Source organism: Amblyomma americanum, chromosome 3 (genome assembly GCF_052857255.1).
Source record: "Amblyomma americanum isolate KBUSLIRL-KWMA chromosome 3, ASM5285725v1, whole genome shotgun sequence".
NCBI lineage: Eukaryota > Metazoa > Arthropoda > Arachnida > Ixodida > Ixodidae > Amblyomma > Amblyomma americanum.
In genome coordinates this window covers 79,900,396-79,917,672 of record NC_135499.1, presented here as the reverse complement: position 1 = coordinate 79,917,672, position 17,277 = coordinate 79,900,396, and the positions used below count along the sequence as shown (strand labels likewise).

General features: G+C 48.1%; 1 protein-coding gene across 1 annotated transcript in view; it reads left to right on the top strand.

The window, feature by feature from the left end:
* Positions 1 to 17,277, top strand: part of LOC144123101 (endothelin-converting enzyme 2-like) — an 80,617-nt gene that overhangs the window by 16,802 nt on the left and 46,538 nt on the right. Inside the window, exons 8-10 of the mRNA XM_077656006.1 lie at positions 1,586 to 1,753; positions 3,932 to 3,991; positions 9,031 to 9,221. Coding sequence (XP_077512132.1) covers positions 1,586 to 1,753; positions 3,932 to 3,991; positions 9,031 to 9,221 — 419 coding nt within the window. The remainder of the gene's footprint in view (positions 1 to 1,585; positions 1,754 to 3,931; positions 3,992 to 9,030; positions 9,222 to 17,277) is intronic.

The following is a 17,277-nucleotide window of genomic DNA, read 5'->3' as shown; positions in this document are numbered from 1 at the left end:
AAAAACAGAGTTGCGCAAATACGCATACGTGTCACCATGCTATAGTCCCGGAACGGCCAATTCTGCAGCAAGGTGATCAAAGGAAACATGCATATTAACGTGACAAGTACATAGTCCAATCTCTACTCATCTTTACGTGCGAACAAAGGGCTGAAGGAGGGTGCTAGCGCTACGAACTTTTGACTTCGTGCGATCACTACCACGCCGGCAACTGCTACATGACAGAGGTTTAAGGTGGGTCGTCGTTCTGTCACTTCAAGATTTAGCTGTTCCCCTTTCTGCTATGAGGCGGTCCATGGCAGCAACCCTTCGACGACGGCCAGTTGCCCGCAAAGGCAATGCATAGAATGAGGAATTATTTGTTCCTTGATGATTTCTTTACTACTTGTGATGCTTATCCTATAGTGCGTTCTCATAAGAAAGCCTACATATTCGATGCAGGGCCGCTGTAAAAAGGATACGCCTTGTGTTCTACTTCCGCCTTTGACAAACACGTTGAATCGTTTCTTCTATAAAATAGTACAGCTTCCACATTACTGTTGATTCCTATATCCTCGAGTGTACGACATTTTAGCGTGCTTTGCGTACTGTGCATTTCTGCGCTATAGAAGAACATTGTCCTGTATAAGCGGAGCGTGTTGCTCGGCGAGTTGGTTTGACATTCTGAACACTGAAGCGCTGGCAGACGACGGACGAAGAGAGGACGAGACACACAGTGCGCTGAACTAACAAGTTTAATGTTTAATACCAAAGGAGGGCGATTAGCATGCGCCATTCAAAGCAAAAAAAAACAAACAAACGATAAAGCAGGGGAAGCGCTCAGGCGCATTTTGAAGCCACACCATACAGAAACAAAAGACACAAGGGGATCCGACTCACTCCGTTTGGCGAGACATCAGGCACACCCGCAATCACGCCGAAATCGAGACGTGTCAGTTACGTCCGTCGTCTGCCAGCGCTTCTGTGTTCAGTTTACCTTATATGACCGAGAAACGTTCGCGGCATGTTGGTGAGATTGTGCAGAGGTGTGCGAAGAAAATGCGCCCGGCTGAAATTAATAAATATTTCAACTTATATTCAGCTTCAACGCTACCCTTATGATCGCTTGAAAATATCTAAGAGGCCAAGTAAGTTCGTACGGGCATTAGGTTTATGTTTTATGACACTTTAACGTCCCAAAGCGACTCACGCTATTAGAGACGCAGTAGTGAAGGGCTCTGGATATTTCGACCACCTGGAGTTCTTGAACGCGCACTGACATCGCACAGCACTCGAGCGTCTATAATTTCGCCTCCATCGAAATTCGAGCACCGGGAACCGGGGTCGAAGCCGCGTCTTTCAGGTCAGCGTACTGGCATTAGGTTATAGTAAACTGCGGCATGTCTCCAACCAAAAGATTTCTAGTTTAATTGTTTTATGCTATGGCTTTTAATTATGACATCAGTTTACTTCTTTGTAAGTTTCACCAATAAGCTGCACTCGCGTTTTTCTAAACCTTAGCTTGTGGAGGTTCTTTTTGTTCAGTAATGTTATAAGACTTCGTCCTTGAAGCTTACCGCCGTGTTCTTTCGTCTTGCATGCCCAGGGTCGCGCCTGTCTGGCATCTTCAAGAGCGGACGTGACCCGTGCGACGACTTCTACGCATTCGCCTGCTCCAGTTGGCGAGTGAAGTCAACTGCTTCGCAGATGTACGAGGACGTGGACGACGCCATCGCTGGTGCTATCGAAGAACTCGTCAAAACTCTACTGCAAGGTGAGCGCTTTGCGACGCCATTTCAATGAGATTGAAGCGCATTTAGATTCTTGCCATAGTAGGCTGTCAAATTAGGCATACAGAGCACACCTTTCTAGCTTCGTCTGCTGCTTTCATTTTTCTTGCTTATGAATCGCAGCATTCCATAACCATGACCATAACATTTGGCGCCTCCAAAATTGCTTATGTAAATCCTCAGAATGATGCAGCAATATTTTAAATGTGATTTTGATTCTGGCCGCCTGTGTGTAGTTTCCAAAGACCATTGTGGTCAAACTCCGCCAAGCGGGCAGATTCTTTCACGAATAACTTGTCCGAAAACTCGCACATGCTAGTTTTAGCTATTGCAGTACAATTCTAGTCACATGCAGTACAAAGTCTATTGACATAAAAACGGCCGTGTCGAAGCAACTAACCTCGACAAAAAAATTGACCCAGTTTTAATACACTTCCTAATACGGTATTTGTACGCAGCTTGGTTTGGCGATATAAAGAGCCAGGAGAGCTTGGAGGACGTTTAAGTTATTCTTGAGAGTACAATGCGATGCCCTGCTGCCTTCTCGTCCAATCCTATAAATTATCGTACTGAACGAACGCTCCTCAGGGGCGTAGAGAGACGCGGTGGAACCCTTGTCCGGTTGCGGCGTTCTTTCTTCCGGTTGCTGATCCCCGGAAGAACGCGTCGCAACTCGCTTCTCTCACTGGCTCAAGCAGGAGCGCTTAAACGACAAAGGACGCGTCTTCCTTTGGAGCAGGCTGAGAGGCTCGTGGCCCACACATTCAGAGCAGCGCGTGCTCGTTCCAATGATAAACGGCATGGGCTTGGCAAACGGCTCCATTAGACTCCCCTGCATGTGCTTGTCGAACGTTCAACTGCTGATTCATGGCTTCCTCAAGTTGTGACTGGCAACTTTCTGGTAGCTTTTGTGCTAATCCGAACATAATTAGTCACGCTCCTGTGCAACATAAGCGGCCCACAATCTCTGCTCAAGGAATCGCCACTTCGGCAAGGCACTGTTCCGTTGTAATGCGCTAGCATTACTGGCCGCGGTGAACGATTTCCGCAATCTTTGTGGGTCCTTATAGTAAGTTATCATAGGAAGCGATTACGGAACGTCACAGCCACGACGAATGCCGTGTTAGTTGGTGGATAGAAGTGAACATACATTTTCTTTTCGGCAAAACAGCAGTGGCGGTAGAACATTCCATGACGTCATTTTAAATGGCGTAAGCGAACAGATGGTGGATGACGTATACAAACTCCGCCTCCGTTGACGGTAATGGAAAGCTACCACGGGCTCGCCTATAGAACCTCCGGGCGTTGATCTTTCACATCGGTCTCGCGCCAAACATGAACCAAGCAAAATGGGCCATGCCTTCGAGTACCTTAAACAGTGTCATAAGCCCGCCACTGTTGCAACAAAAGAAGAAGACTGACGTGGTGTGAACAAGGCGGTTTTGGCAGTGTTGGCAGTGGTTGAGCAGAAGTTGAGTGAATAAAAGAAGGTGTTTGCAATGGCCAACAAGTCGTGTTTGCAGCCAAACAGTCGTTATTGTCGTTAACTCCTTGCTCAACCTTACTTTAGCACAGGACGACCTCTTATTTTTTCACAAAGCACGAACCACACAAAATTCATTTTTTCACAAAACCACATTTGTTCACAAACCTCTGATTTGGCACAAAAATTTTGCAGCCTTATATGGAAGCGTTGCTGGGTTATCTGCCTGCTACCGCCTCCACCGCAGTCGCTGTTGCGCAGAGGGCTGCGGTGCATGTTCTAAGATTGACGTCTATCTAAAAAAAAAACAGGTTTACAAAATCATTTCGCAACTGCCGGTACAAACTAAGCGCCACCCATCTTGAGGGTGGCTATGGCAAGAGTAGTATGATGCGACACGCTCACTTGCGGTGGCTGATGCGCATCACACCGCCCGAGGAGAGGCTTAATGGCGGCGTCACCGCGCCCTTTGATTGGAGGACTGAGCCGGACTGCTAGCCGAAGAACGAGTATATGTGGAGAAACAAAATTGTGGTCTATATTTCTACTTATGTAGTTGTCTCCCTTAAATTCTTTGCCTATATATATCGAAAAATGAAAATACCGAAGCAGCTAAGCTGATAGTCGTTTTTTACAACGCGAATCAAATAACGGTTAACCTGCTTGTTTTATTCTCCAGATGGTTCCTCCTCGACGCTGAAGCCTTTGACAAACGTCTACGGCGCCTGCATGAAAAATGGTGCGCAGTCTGAGCATTTAATAAATACTCATGTATAAAACCAACAATGCTTGGAGCCTTGAAGTGTTTGACCACCGGCGTCCTTGAAGCGCTAAAAAATTGGAGTACACTGGAGCCCTTTGTTTACGTTCCCCTAGAATGCTGCCGCCGCGGCTAGGGCTGAAACTAAGACGCTGCCAGGAGCGCAATGGTAAAGCAACTAAGCCACCGCAGCATATATGGAAGCCTACCATATTGAGCGCAGACGTTTAGTGAACGCTGCTACAGCATGTTTCATAGAAGTGTTAATCGTAAAATTCTCTCCGAAAAAATAGCCTTGTCATGCTCGATATGTTTTGTTTTATCGTTCATAAGAAGCTTAACAGACAGCACAGTGGCCGCCATTTTGGCATACATGAGACACGGCGAAAGACTGTGCCGTTATCTCATCCAGTTATCGACATTTGCTCTGCCCTGAATTACAGCAGCGGCTCAGAGTATATGGATATCTCTTATATACAAATTCTTTTCAAGTCAGTTGCATTCATCACGCAAAACAACATGTATGCCGCGTGCGCTATTTATACGCGTATATTCCGAAAAAAAAAGAATTCATAACTACGGCCATTTAATTAACTACTGCATTGGTCGTCTTCTCATTCACACTGTTCATTAACAGACAGCAGTTAAGTTACCATGGGTTAACTAATACATGCCACTCACACACTCTTAAGTACAAATTTCCTTGCTTAATCAACGATCAAAATTTTTGAGCGATATGTCTAAGTGAAAAACCACATTACTTTTGTGAATATCCTGCCACTCTAAATAGGTTTCTTGCTCAGGATCACTTCGTTGCCGCACATCACATAAGAACAATGCTGAAACAGCCGGGATTTAAGCCAACGTGACAACGCATGCGCTATAACGACTAAACCGTGAGCACTAATGTTATACACAATCGTGCGCAAAGGACTTGAGATTTCAAATCTTGTGTCATAACGGCTTGTGTGTTGTTTATCTCCTCTTTGCGGACTTCCTACTCTACGGTGTGCTTCGCGCGGTTCATATCGGACGCCTACAGTTAAAAAGAAAACTGGTTCAGTTGGCATTACCTATTTTCTATGTTCTAGACTTAAGTCACCTCTTATGCTGTCATTTCCCCTGTGCCCTTTACGAGCGCTGCTTTGCTATCATTGGATACGTGTGCGCTCAAAATATGCGTGCTTAAATGATCGCAATTATAAGAGTTTTGCTAAGGTTGGCTTCGATCACGTAACTTAAACCTAGTTAGAAATTGCAGCAATTGCGTATACACAATATTCGCACTGTCGGTAACTAGTTGATCTAGCGCGCAAATACTAGTTAAGAGTTTCTCCTTGAAGTGAGTCTGAAGGCTAATAAGACCATTCATTACTGAGATGCCACCCAAATGCCGAGGAATTCACGGCTGGAAGCATATTATAAGGTAGTGAATTAAAATTTAATTGTGTGACTCACTGAGCGCTGCTAAGTGCTACCAGACCGTATTAAGTTCATTTTGTTGTGATGACTGCTAAAATCCTTCAATATCACTAGCTTTTAGAAACGGCCAAGTAGGAAGCTCTGCCTATGTTGGCAAAAGTGCCGTAGCATAAGGTCTTGTGTACGGCTCCTTATATTTTTAACTTACCTACTTTCGTTGAAGGTGCGTCGCAGGAACAAAAAGTTAGCTAGATGAAAATTGCCTATTTTATGGGCAGTGCTCTGATGCCGTACACTTCTCAATTTTTGTTTGAATTCTATTAGTCTTAGAAGACGCCACAACTACACTGCCCAATGAATTTATCGCGAGGAAGTTTAAGAAAATGTGAAACCACAACCTTTCTTGACGAGATATCTAAAGGGTGCCAGATATAGATTCTTCGTTTGCATGCACAGCACATGCTTCTGATTTCAGTCCTTAGCAGATATGGTCGGTAAGCTCTATTATGAACGCCAATTGTTGGGTAGAACCGCTTAAGATACATCGTTAAGAGAAGAAGCGAGACAGACGACGCTGTATGTTTATCAGGTCCTTTTACTCAGCCCTGTCTTGTGCGCTGTAATCTCTGACTTGAATTTTTAAAGCGCTGTTCAGAAAAGAATGTTTTAGCAGATATAGGACAAATAAACTGAGATACCAGTGTAATTTTACTGCACCCAAGTGTCTTTGCGTATTTCTTTATATTTCGTTCAGTACAAAATTATGACTCCTCGGCTATAAACTCATGGCTCTCTCTATTACGAAGGCGAGTCAAATAAAAGTGAGCCAAAGCGAATATGTTACAAACGGGACACTTTATTTAAAACTAGTCTCCATGAGCATTTAAACATTTGTCGCACAGACTAACGAGTGCCGTGATTCTCGTCTCATAAAACTTCCTGCGCTGCTTCAGAAAGTTTGACCGACTCTTTCACGTCATTGTCCGATACGTATCTGGTTCCCCTGAGCAGTTTCTTCTACTGCCCGAAAATGTGGAAGTCGCAGAGATACAGGTCTGGGCTGCATGGCGTACGTTGCAGCGTTTCCCACTTTATCTTTGCCAGTTTTGTGTTAACCACATTAGAGACGTGGGGACGGGCATTGTAGTGCAGCAAGATGACCCCATTTGTGAATTTTCCACGTCGTTTGTTCTTGGCTGCGACACGTGACCTATCTAGCGTTTCACAGTATTGGAAACGATTGATAGCCTCTGAAGACTGAGCAAATTAGATTAGTGAGAGCCCCTGACGATCTAAAAAAATTTAACAGCACCTTTTTTGAACGACCGCCACAAGACGGGAGAGGTTCGGCTCTGGCTTTACTCATCTGATCCGGTATAACAAATGAGGGCGACGACCTCTTCTCAGCAGTTGGGGCCGGGGCCGAATCGTCGTGCCAAAACTGCAAATTTGAAGCACGAAGGCAAAGCTTACATTGGAAACAGTCGAATTAACTACCCGCAAAAGAAAGCGACACCACGCTGTCCAGCTTTTGAAGCCTCCACTATGTCACTAAACCGTGTTAAATCCAGTGTGTGAGAGCGATAAAGGACATTTTTCTTCACACCTGCATGTGACTTTCGTAAAGCGAGGTGCCTGTATGCTACGCGCATGCCTCACTTTCTTTTGACTCGCCCTTATAAAAAACACATAAGCCAATGAAGCCACCGCAACCGTAGTTCTCGTCCGCACGGATAAAAAAGATTGTACCACGTTTTCCCGCTAATACTGCTACCTTACAGGCATTTTTGATCCCCAAGCAGTCCGATACCTATCAGAGTCCAGAGCCCGCTCAACATATAACGCTGCTACTTGTTCCCAGTCGATACCGATCGAATATTCGGGTTGTTAAATGACACCTTTCACGCCATGCATATGCTGTTGAGCAAATGGCGGCAAAAAATAAGCTTGAAACTATTTGCAGTCAAGTGTAAGCGAAGAAATTAAACGCTCTGAACAAAACCCCGTAGTTATAACGTAGCTACAGAAGGTTCCTTCTAAACATCAAGCAAATCGCCATGCTGCCGAACCGTGCTTCGCTGCTCCGTTTGTTAACCATATCGTGACCCTTTTTATCTACACAGACTTTTATTTTTCCGACGGTGACAGGTACATCGGTGCTTTCTGTGGATGCGCGCATTATATTACTGCAGACTTTGCGAACCTGACTCTTTCAAAATTAGACACGACAATATAACCGAAATTATTTATTTAGCTTTTTAATTTTTTGCTTTATAGGGCGAGATTATATTTTGAAAAGCAAGGCCGTCAGCATTGATCGCGAACCTTTCTTCTGATTTTCCAGAATCACCATATTGGTTCGAAATACAAAGTGTAAAAAAAACTTTGGAGACCTGTGGCTTTCCAGTGTGGACCAATTATATAACAATTATAGTGCTTAGCGTGATATCGTCTCCTAAATCACGTTAACCTCTACATAATAAATGCGAACATTGTGTCTATATTCGCAGCAATAGAAATCCGAGCAACTCCCTTTTATCAGTGTGCAGTTAAGGGCCGCCACATAAAGCAGCTTCCAAAGGCGCATTTTCTAGCATGAAAATATTAAAAACAAAATGATAATTAAGCAAATTTAAAAACAAGGTTCTCATTCGAAGTTGTCCGCCTTCAAATTGGCTGCAAAATCATGAACCCTAAGGATACAATAAAAAGTTTGCACATTGTTTTGTGAACTACTCACCTTTTAGTTAAGCTATGCCTCGCTCGTAATGTTTGTTTTGCTGTGCAAACAACCTGCACACACTGCGCCGACTTTTGTGAAGGTGTCTTAATATTTGTATCCATTTAAGAAAGAATAAGCCGGTATATTGTCTAGGCGCCCGTTGTATGGAGAGTATTAAATATTTCTTCTAAATCATGCACTGAAAAAAAAGTTATTCCAGAATTTGTTTTTATCTAAAATCTTTCGGGTAATTTCAATTCCGTTCTTACTTGGTTGTTTTCTGAGCACGAGGGTACGAACACCCATCCGGGACTGAAATTCCCGAAGCCCCTTCAGAAGCCTGCTTGGAAAAGAGCAGGATCGGGCTCGATCGCGTCTGAATTGGCCGTGTAAGAACGCTGGGCCTGCATTGAGCTTAGTTCCGCACGAATGTGTCCATATGACCGCGGTACAAGAGGACTCGGTCACTGCGCCCTCTTTCACTTCCTCGTCATTAAGAGCAAGGCCAGTGTAACTTTCAGAATGCTCGCGAATTCTTATTCCGTGCTTATACTGTCCGTGCTGGTGGCGTTCACATGTGAGTGGGCAATGACGTCACGATATTAACCCTAAGACATGCGCCCCTTACACATCCGGTAGACCTCTTGTCTACAGTTTGGAGGCAGGACGAAAGTACCGTCGTGCCCCACTTTATATGGATCCAAAATAAGTGCCACCGAAAAAAATAACCTCTGTGGGTGCACTCACGTATGTTCTAAGGCCCATCTGATATACCGACAATCGTTCCACTCTTTTCTATGTGCGCCTCGTTTCGCAGTGTTCGCCTGCCACTCAGAAGGATCACTTCAACAACTTTTACAACACTCTTGCCCAGCCTCGGCGAGTAACGATGACCTCCGAAAAACGCTGGCGTCGCTTGGGTTCAACCTCACCAACCCTGATAACGCATCAGCTGAGGACGTCCTGAAGACGGCCGCAAGCCTGCTGGTCGGGTTCGACATCGCCCCACTCTTCTCGGTCGCGCTGCATCCGGACCTTGCTGACAGAACCGCCAAGGTTCTGGCGGTGAGGATGATTTCAGTTCCTTAGCCAGCATTTGTAGCTGAGGATTATTTGGCCTCCACTGCGTAGGAATCCGCTACGTATTTACGTTCGCTGTGGTCTTAGCACATACAAATATGCTGTCACCTAATGAATTATGCTTTTGTTTCAGCGCATAAGCTGTAATAATCCCTAGCCTGTTTATGTTGTATCTTTACCAGGAGCATTTCCTTGTGAATGTGTTTCACAGTTGTACCTGCTGTCAACTTCAGATAGAAGACAGGGCCTTTTAAGGCTTTAGGCTTTTTTCAATGTCTTCAAGTTTAATTTGAAAGAAGTAATAAAGTGAACTCCACTCAGCGCAACTCATCTTGTTGCGGTTGATGTCTCAAAGTACAGTCATTCAAAATACTTGCAATGATCTCCCTGCTTGCAGGGTGGTTTTTTGAACGCATACAAATCTTCATTTTAAGAACTGCGAAAAATGTGTCCGCGCGGTCCACGTAAGTGGACTGTAGACCAATGTGGATAATATGTACGTGTGATGTCTTATTACTAGAAGATAAATTACCTGCAATTAACTAATCAAGGTTTTATTTTTGTTGAAAAAGCAAGATTACAGTGCGAAATCGAATGGCGTAAACATTGCAGTCGACCCTGTTCTTAATTATTTTCTTCTTCGGCAATGTGGATCAAAATATCGAACGTCAAAAATACACATTTGAAAGATCGCCGAGATGTATTCCCCACGTTGCACATTTACAAAATGGTACCGCTGCGTGTAGCTTCGTCTCTGAAATCACAAAAGCGGCTTCTACGTAATAATATACACAAGCTCGGTCTGCATTTGCATCTTCAGAAGTGCGAGCGCGCTATTCTTTAAACGCCCAATCCGGGAAATCTAAGTCAACGAGCTTTCAAATGCTTATTTTTGACGTTCGATGCTTCAAACCATATTGGTGATCAAGCAAACTTAAAAACTGGGCTTACGGTTCATACTGATGGCCGCTGAATTAGCAATACATTCTTGCCGCCTGAAATCAAAACTAAAAAAAGTGTAATACGTAAATTAAATTAATAGTCATGTAATTGAGCTCTATAAAGTTCAGAATCTCCGCCTTGCTGTTCAATATTGTCAGGCTGTAGGGGCCAAATCAAATTACATATTGTAGTTTTTAAAATAAAAATCAGTCAACGTTCAAAAAATCACTCCTTATTAGAAGACAACGAGTGAAGAGGCCATATAGGATATCAGCAAGAAATACTCATTGATGGATGTCGGACACCGCTAGCGCCATTTATTTTCTACAGGTAATCGGAATCCGAAATATCGCATCATTTGCGCATACGTGACTAGTTTCGTTTGCAAATTAATTTGTGCGGCGCCTTCTGTGACGGTCAAGTTACCCGGCAGCGAATTGGTCTGCTGTCTTTCATGAAAGTATTTCACGACTGATTCATCACTGTGGATTAATTGTTACAGCTATCGACTCATCACATCAATATCGCGGGGTCGAATATTGGGAGTGGCTTCAGCATTTAGATGACTGCGAAATGCATAAGACATCAGTGTGCTGCGCTTTGCATGTGAGCTAAGGAAAACCTCAGGTGTCCGAAAATAATCCGGACCTATTCACTATGGCGTCTCACATACCTCCACTGCATTGCATTTTTGCCCGAAAAGTACTCTAACGCTACGAGCCAGGCGCGGAACGCTAGGCCTCGCGTTGTACCTAGCACAACAAGGGCGGTCCTCCAGCCCACGCCTCGCCCCGCGCCACGCTGCGCGGCGCTGAAAATCAGCTCGGAAGCGTCCCTGCCACCAACAACAAATGAAGTCTTGGATTCCGACATGGACTTAACCGACTGTCAAGACCGAACGGAGAACGGTCCGATGACCAGTTCGTCCCCGGCCTCGCCACCGCCTACTACCCCTCTGCCCAACGGCTGGAAGATAGCCTTAAGCAGGTTTAGGTTTAGGTTTATGAGGGTTTAACGTCCCAAAGCGACTCAGGCTATGAGGGACGCCGTAGTGAAGGGCTCTGGAAATTTCGACCACCTGGGGTTTTTTAACGTGCACTGGCATCGCGCAGTACACGGGCCTCTAGAATTTCGCCTTCCTCGAAATTCGACCGCCGCGGCCGGGATCCAACCCGCGTCTTTCGAGCCAGCAGCCGAGCGCAATAACCACTCAGCCACCGCGGCGGCCCTGATAGCCTTGAGCAGACATCAAGAAAGGAAGCTTCGCGAAGCAGCCCGGACTGAAACCAACAGCCAAGTACAGGGCAGCACCGACTCCCAGGACCCCCCACCAACTCACAAACATCCTACGCCAAAGAAACGCGGCCTTCGAGTCCGCCTCCCGCCTCTACCGCAAACGGACATCAAAATCGTGATTCGACCTCACCGAAGACTCGCTTTAAAGAACTTCTGAAATCTCGATCTTGCCCAAGCAGTAAGCAACGCCTGTCCAGAGCCGCAGCAGGTGGAAGGAAGGTACCTCCTCCGCCCCCACTACGGTTCAAATATCCTCCTACCGAGCACTCCACACGCAGAAGTTGCCAACGAACTTCGACAAATCAAGGCACTGTCCCCTGAAGACCTCACTCATGATGTGAACGCCTACATACCTTTCACAGAGCACGACAGACGGGGCGTAATCCACGGAATTCCGGACCACGTGACACCGGAAGCTCTCCAGACGGGCCTATACATCCGCTCACGCGGGACCACCGTACTCGACGTACGACGCATGGGCAGAACATCGTCAATGCTGATCACTTTCAACGGCCCGACCACCCCCAAAGTTGTGTACTTTGGGGGTGGAGCGCGGAATTTCGTTGCCATCTGTACCGCCCAGCCCGACAATTCTGCTATGTGTGCACGCAGCCGGGTCATCGCTCCGATGTGTGCCCCACACCAGACCTGGTGGCCTGCAGGAAATGCGGTGCCCAAAGTCCTCTTCACAGACATCAGTGCCTGCCGAAGTGTGCTCTGTGCGGAGGAACACACGAAACCGGCAGCAAGGAGTGCCCCAATCGCTTCAAACTACTCAAGCAAAAGCCACCATCCGTCCGATCCTCCACCCCACCCATCAAGGAACAACACCGGTCCAGGAAAGACAACCAGGCCCGAACACAGACACCGCGCTGGTTCAGCACGGACGACCAGTCATCCAGCCAAAGCTGCAGCAGTAGCAGCAGATCGAGATCCGTCTCAACCAACCGGTCAACCCGTCCTCCTCCTGCACCCAAGCAAAAAAAAGGAAATTGGCCGGCCACACCAGGGGAAGCCAAGGCCACGGACAAAAAGGTGAGCTGGGCAGAGCTCGTTAAGAACTCTCCCACTGTTCCTTCGAACACACCCACTCCACCCAAATGCTAAGACTACGCAAAAATGGCACACACTATCGACAAGTTACAATCCGAGGTAGCGGATCTAGCCCGCAAGTGCACTCCTCTCACCAGCCCCCATGTCCAACCTCTATCACCTCCCGCGCCCCGGGACGTTGAGACTTCCCCCAAACCACTTCTACCACCAGTGGCGACACCCACTCCCACACCTCGCCAACCGACAACCACCCCCCTCCTCAACACATATGAATAAATTTAGGGATGTCTCTTGAATAGCATTATGAACAACTAAAACCCCCTTCTCACAACATTCACCTCCCAGCTCTCAGCCCAAATCGCACAAATAGGCGCACGCCTGGACGCACATGACGCCAAAATTGTTACCCTACAAGCACTGATAAACACCAAAGCCCCTAGCAGAAAACGTGTTACCAGCTCTGACAACACTCGAGCAAAAACCTACCGGTCCGCGACCGCGGCGTTCGCTATGAGTAGCGACAACGAATCTGTCAGGAGCTTTACCAGCCACCAGGATGGCTGCGCTCTCTAAATCAGGCACTCCTGACCGCCTAGAGATCTGACAATGGAATTGCCGAAGTTTCAGGAGAAAACAAAGCCTCTTGAAACCGTACATCAATGTCACCCTCATTCGACCCCATATAATCTGCTTGCAAGAGGTAGGAGCCGTCCCAGCGCCGACTCTCCCAGGATATTACACAGTCCACAACGCGAGCTCGCCAAAAGTTGCCACCCTTGTTTCTAAGGACATCACGGTGGTCGAACACTCCTTGAGAGAACAGGAGATCACCTACAACATGATCGAGGTCATTCCCACCAAGAGGGGCCGCAAGAGCACCTTCGTTCTGAACGTGTATCACCCCCCCACGAGCAACCAAGGCCGATTTCTATGACATACTTCAAGAGGCAGATCAGCTAGCGGTTTCACATCAGCTTATCGCACTAGGTGACTTTAACGCCCCCCGCAGGATATGGGGCTACAAAACGAACTCGCTGCGTGGTCTGAGCGTGGTACGAGCTCCGGATGCCCTGGGCCTGGAAATACTTACTGATCCTTTATACGCAACCCGAGAAGGAAGGAGCGTCACGCGCGATTCATGCCCTGACCTTACAATCGTCAAGAACATCCATAACGCTACGTGGACAAATCTCAGAGAGTGATTAGGTAGCGACCACTACATCTTAAGCGCGTCTATCACCTCCGCAAACGTTCGTCGCACCCTGAGAACAGCCAAAATCACGGACTAGACTAAATACCGTGCACAGCCCGTTCCGGAAGACCCCATTCAATCAATTCGCGAATGGAGAGGACAGATTCGGAAAGCACACAAGGAGGTCACCACCGAAGTACAATGCACACCCGATTATCCGGCGGTCGATCGTCACCTTCTGAAGTTGTGGCAGACCCGACGGACTCTGGTTCGCAGATGGAAACGCCAACGCCTCAATCGTCCCCTGACACTCCGCATATCACAGATCACGGCAGAAGCACAAGAGTATGCACAACACCTCTCTCAACAGAATTGGCAGGAATTTTGCGAGTCACTACGCGGCACGCTGGGGACCTCCCGCACCTGGGCGATCCTCCGCAGCCTCGTCGATTCGCAAACATCGCGGTCTGCCATTAACCGTACACTTAAGAAAATCGCCCATTTGTACCCCGGAGACGACGCGGCCCTCCTCACCGCCCTCAAAACCAAATACATCGGTACCCTCCATCCTCCCAGCACAATCTCGTGCACGGGAGGCCCAAAGGAGAGGCTGGACGCCCCCATCACCACTGCCGAGGTTTACGCCGCGGCTCGATCTGCCACACGCAACACGGCAGGTGGCGAGGAAAAGATCACAAATGGCATGATTCGAAACCTGGGCAAGTCAGAGATCGAGGTCCTAACTACCTACATAAATGACACCCTATGGGAGGAGGGAGAACTCCCTGCCGAGTGGAAACACTCCGAAATCGTTACTATCCCAAAACAAGGCAAACCACCAAGCCTGGAAGCATTACTACCCATCTCCTTCACCTCTTGCCTGGGCAAACTATACGAGCGCGTTATTCAGGCCCGCCTCCAAAACTACATAGCGGACAACCTCTTTCCACCCACTATGATCGGCTTCAGGAAAGGTCTTTCTACGCAAGACGCTTTCCTCCTTCTCAAGGAAGAAGTACTCAGTAACATCCCGAGAGGCGGCGAGCACCTAATTATGGCACTTGATCTGAAAGACACTTTTGACAACGTTTCTTACGACGCCAACCTGAAAGAGCTCAACGCCCTCGATTGCGGACCAAAGACCTTCAACTACATCAAAACCTTTCTCAGCAACCGCACGGCCACGATTGGCACAGGATATGTCCGCTCTGGCACAGAGCAGGCACCCAACAAAGGCACTCCCCGAGGCTCTATCATCTCTCCTCTCCTCATCAATATAGCTATGATCGCCATGGCAAAAGCACTCGAGGCTATTGAAGGCATCGGCTATACTATCTACGCCGATGATATTACCATCTGGTCCACCTGGGGTTCCCTTGCCGACAAAGAAAACACCCTACAAGAGGCAGTCAATTGCGTGGAAAGACAAGCAGCAAATTGCGGCCTCCGTTGCGCACACGAAAAATCCGGAATTATCCGCATTCAGGGCTATGCCTACAAATCTCCCGGCAACATCGAGGTTTACCTCGAAGGCACGAGTATAAAGGAAGTCCCTCTTATCCGCTACCTGGGTCTTTGGCTTCAGAGCGACAGGAAAGCCAACCACACGTTACAGCGTCTCCGGGCAACTGCCCTCCAGATCTCCCGCATTATTCGGCGCATCACCCGCAACCGAAAAGGCATGAGAGAGGAGGATACAATTCGACTGATACAGGCTCTAGTTATGAGCCGTCTGTCATACTGTCTCCCATTCCTACCACTTCTGGGGAATGAGCGAGACAAAGCAGACGCCATCATCCGTACCGCCTACAAACATGCGTTAGGCCTCCCGATGTACACGGCCAGGTGCCACCTCGAGGACCTGGGACTGACCAACACAATAGAAGAAATTCGAGAAGACGCCCTAGCATCGCAAAAGGAACGCCTCCTCACCACCAAAGCTGGACGCGCAATCTTGGAAAGAGTGGGTTCCCCGGCTGACATACGCGCCGTCCAGGACAACCGAAACCTACCCTCAACACTGCGAACACGCGTGTATGTAGCTCCACTCCCGAAGAACATGCACTCGGACTCACAAAAGGGACGACGAAAGGCGCGAATGGACTATCTGCGCCGCACACATCGACAGGCACAAAATGCTGTATACGTCGACGCAGCCATGTACCCCGATTCAACAAACGCGGTGGCGGTCGTCTTGGACACCAATTTCAAGGAAATTGCCAGCGCCTCCCTACGAAACTGCTCTACCGCAGTAGCAGAACTGCTGCAATTGCCCTCGCAATCCAGCACGGCGATGCTACGGGAAATGAGCTAAAAAAGTGGCCAGGCTTAGCTTGGTTAAGCCAAGAATGCGTTGCATATTGCGCGGTCTTTTTTTTTTTTGAGGGCAAGGTATTGCTTGGCGGCACTCGATTTTCTCGGCAATACTTGGTTATACTTGATTTACTCGGTAATACTTTGTTTAGCTATTTTAATTCTTGGTCATTCTGTGTGCAAGTACCAGTAGTGAGGCGAGAAGTGCTGTAGCGGCTGTATACGTGGTTGCCGGTGAAGCTAATGCAGTTGCGCTCTGTCGAACTGCTTTACCCGTGGGCGGCATCTGGCTGTAAGACTAAGACTGTCCCGGCGAAGGAGTGCATCTCTTTTATACATATGCCGTGACGTCAATCATAGCGCAGCGCCCCTAGCGGGAGGAGCGGGAGTCAGGTGGTGGCTGCGGCCGCACGCGACCGCGCGAGTTGGAGCCCAGCTTTTCCTCCGTGACGTCACGCGCCGGCGCAGCGCCCCTAGCGGGAGGAGCGGGAGTCAGGTGATGGCTGCGGCCGCGCGCGACCGCGCGAGTTGGGGCCCAGCTTTTCCTCCGGCTGTCGTGACGTCACGTCACGTGGTTGCGCTAAAGGTCAATGGTGGCTGCCCGGCCGCGCCCAAGGGCTGAACTGAGTGATTGCAATATGCAACGCATAAAATTATTACCGACTCCCAGTCCGCGTGTCGCCTCTTCCTCTCTGGCAGACTTCTACACTCCGTCGCTCCCATTCTGACTACCCCAGAAGTTCAAAATTCCACATGCAAGCACCAAATCACTTGGACTCCTGGGCACGAGGGGCTCGAGGGAAACGAGGCCACGGACAGTCTAGCTCGAGAATATACTAACTGAGCGACTAACCTCCCCGACCTCACCCCTCTCACCTCTACGTACGGCGAGCGCCTTCTCCTTCTCCGAACACAAAGACAAGTCTATCTCCCACCACACCGTAAGCTAACGGCGGCAGAGGCGAGGGAATGGCGACAACTACAGACGAACACCTTTCCTAGCCTACACAAGCACCACATAATCTTCCCCGACAGATATGACAATCTCCCACCACACCGTAAGCTAACGGCGGCAGAGGCGAGGGAATGGCGACAACTACAGACGAACACCTTTCCTAACCTACACAAGTACCACATCATCTTCCCCGACAGATATGACAGAATCTGCCTCTTGTGTGGCGGAATTCTAACAACATATCATGTAACATGGGGCTGCTCCGGTCCCAAGCCCCCCGAACTAGACAA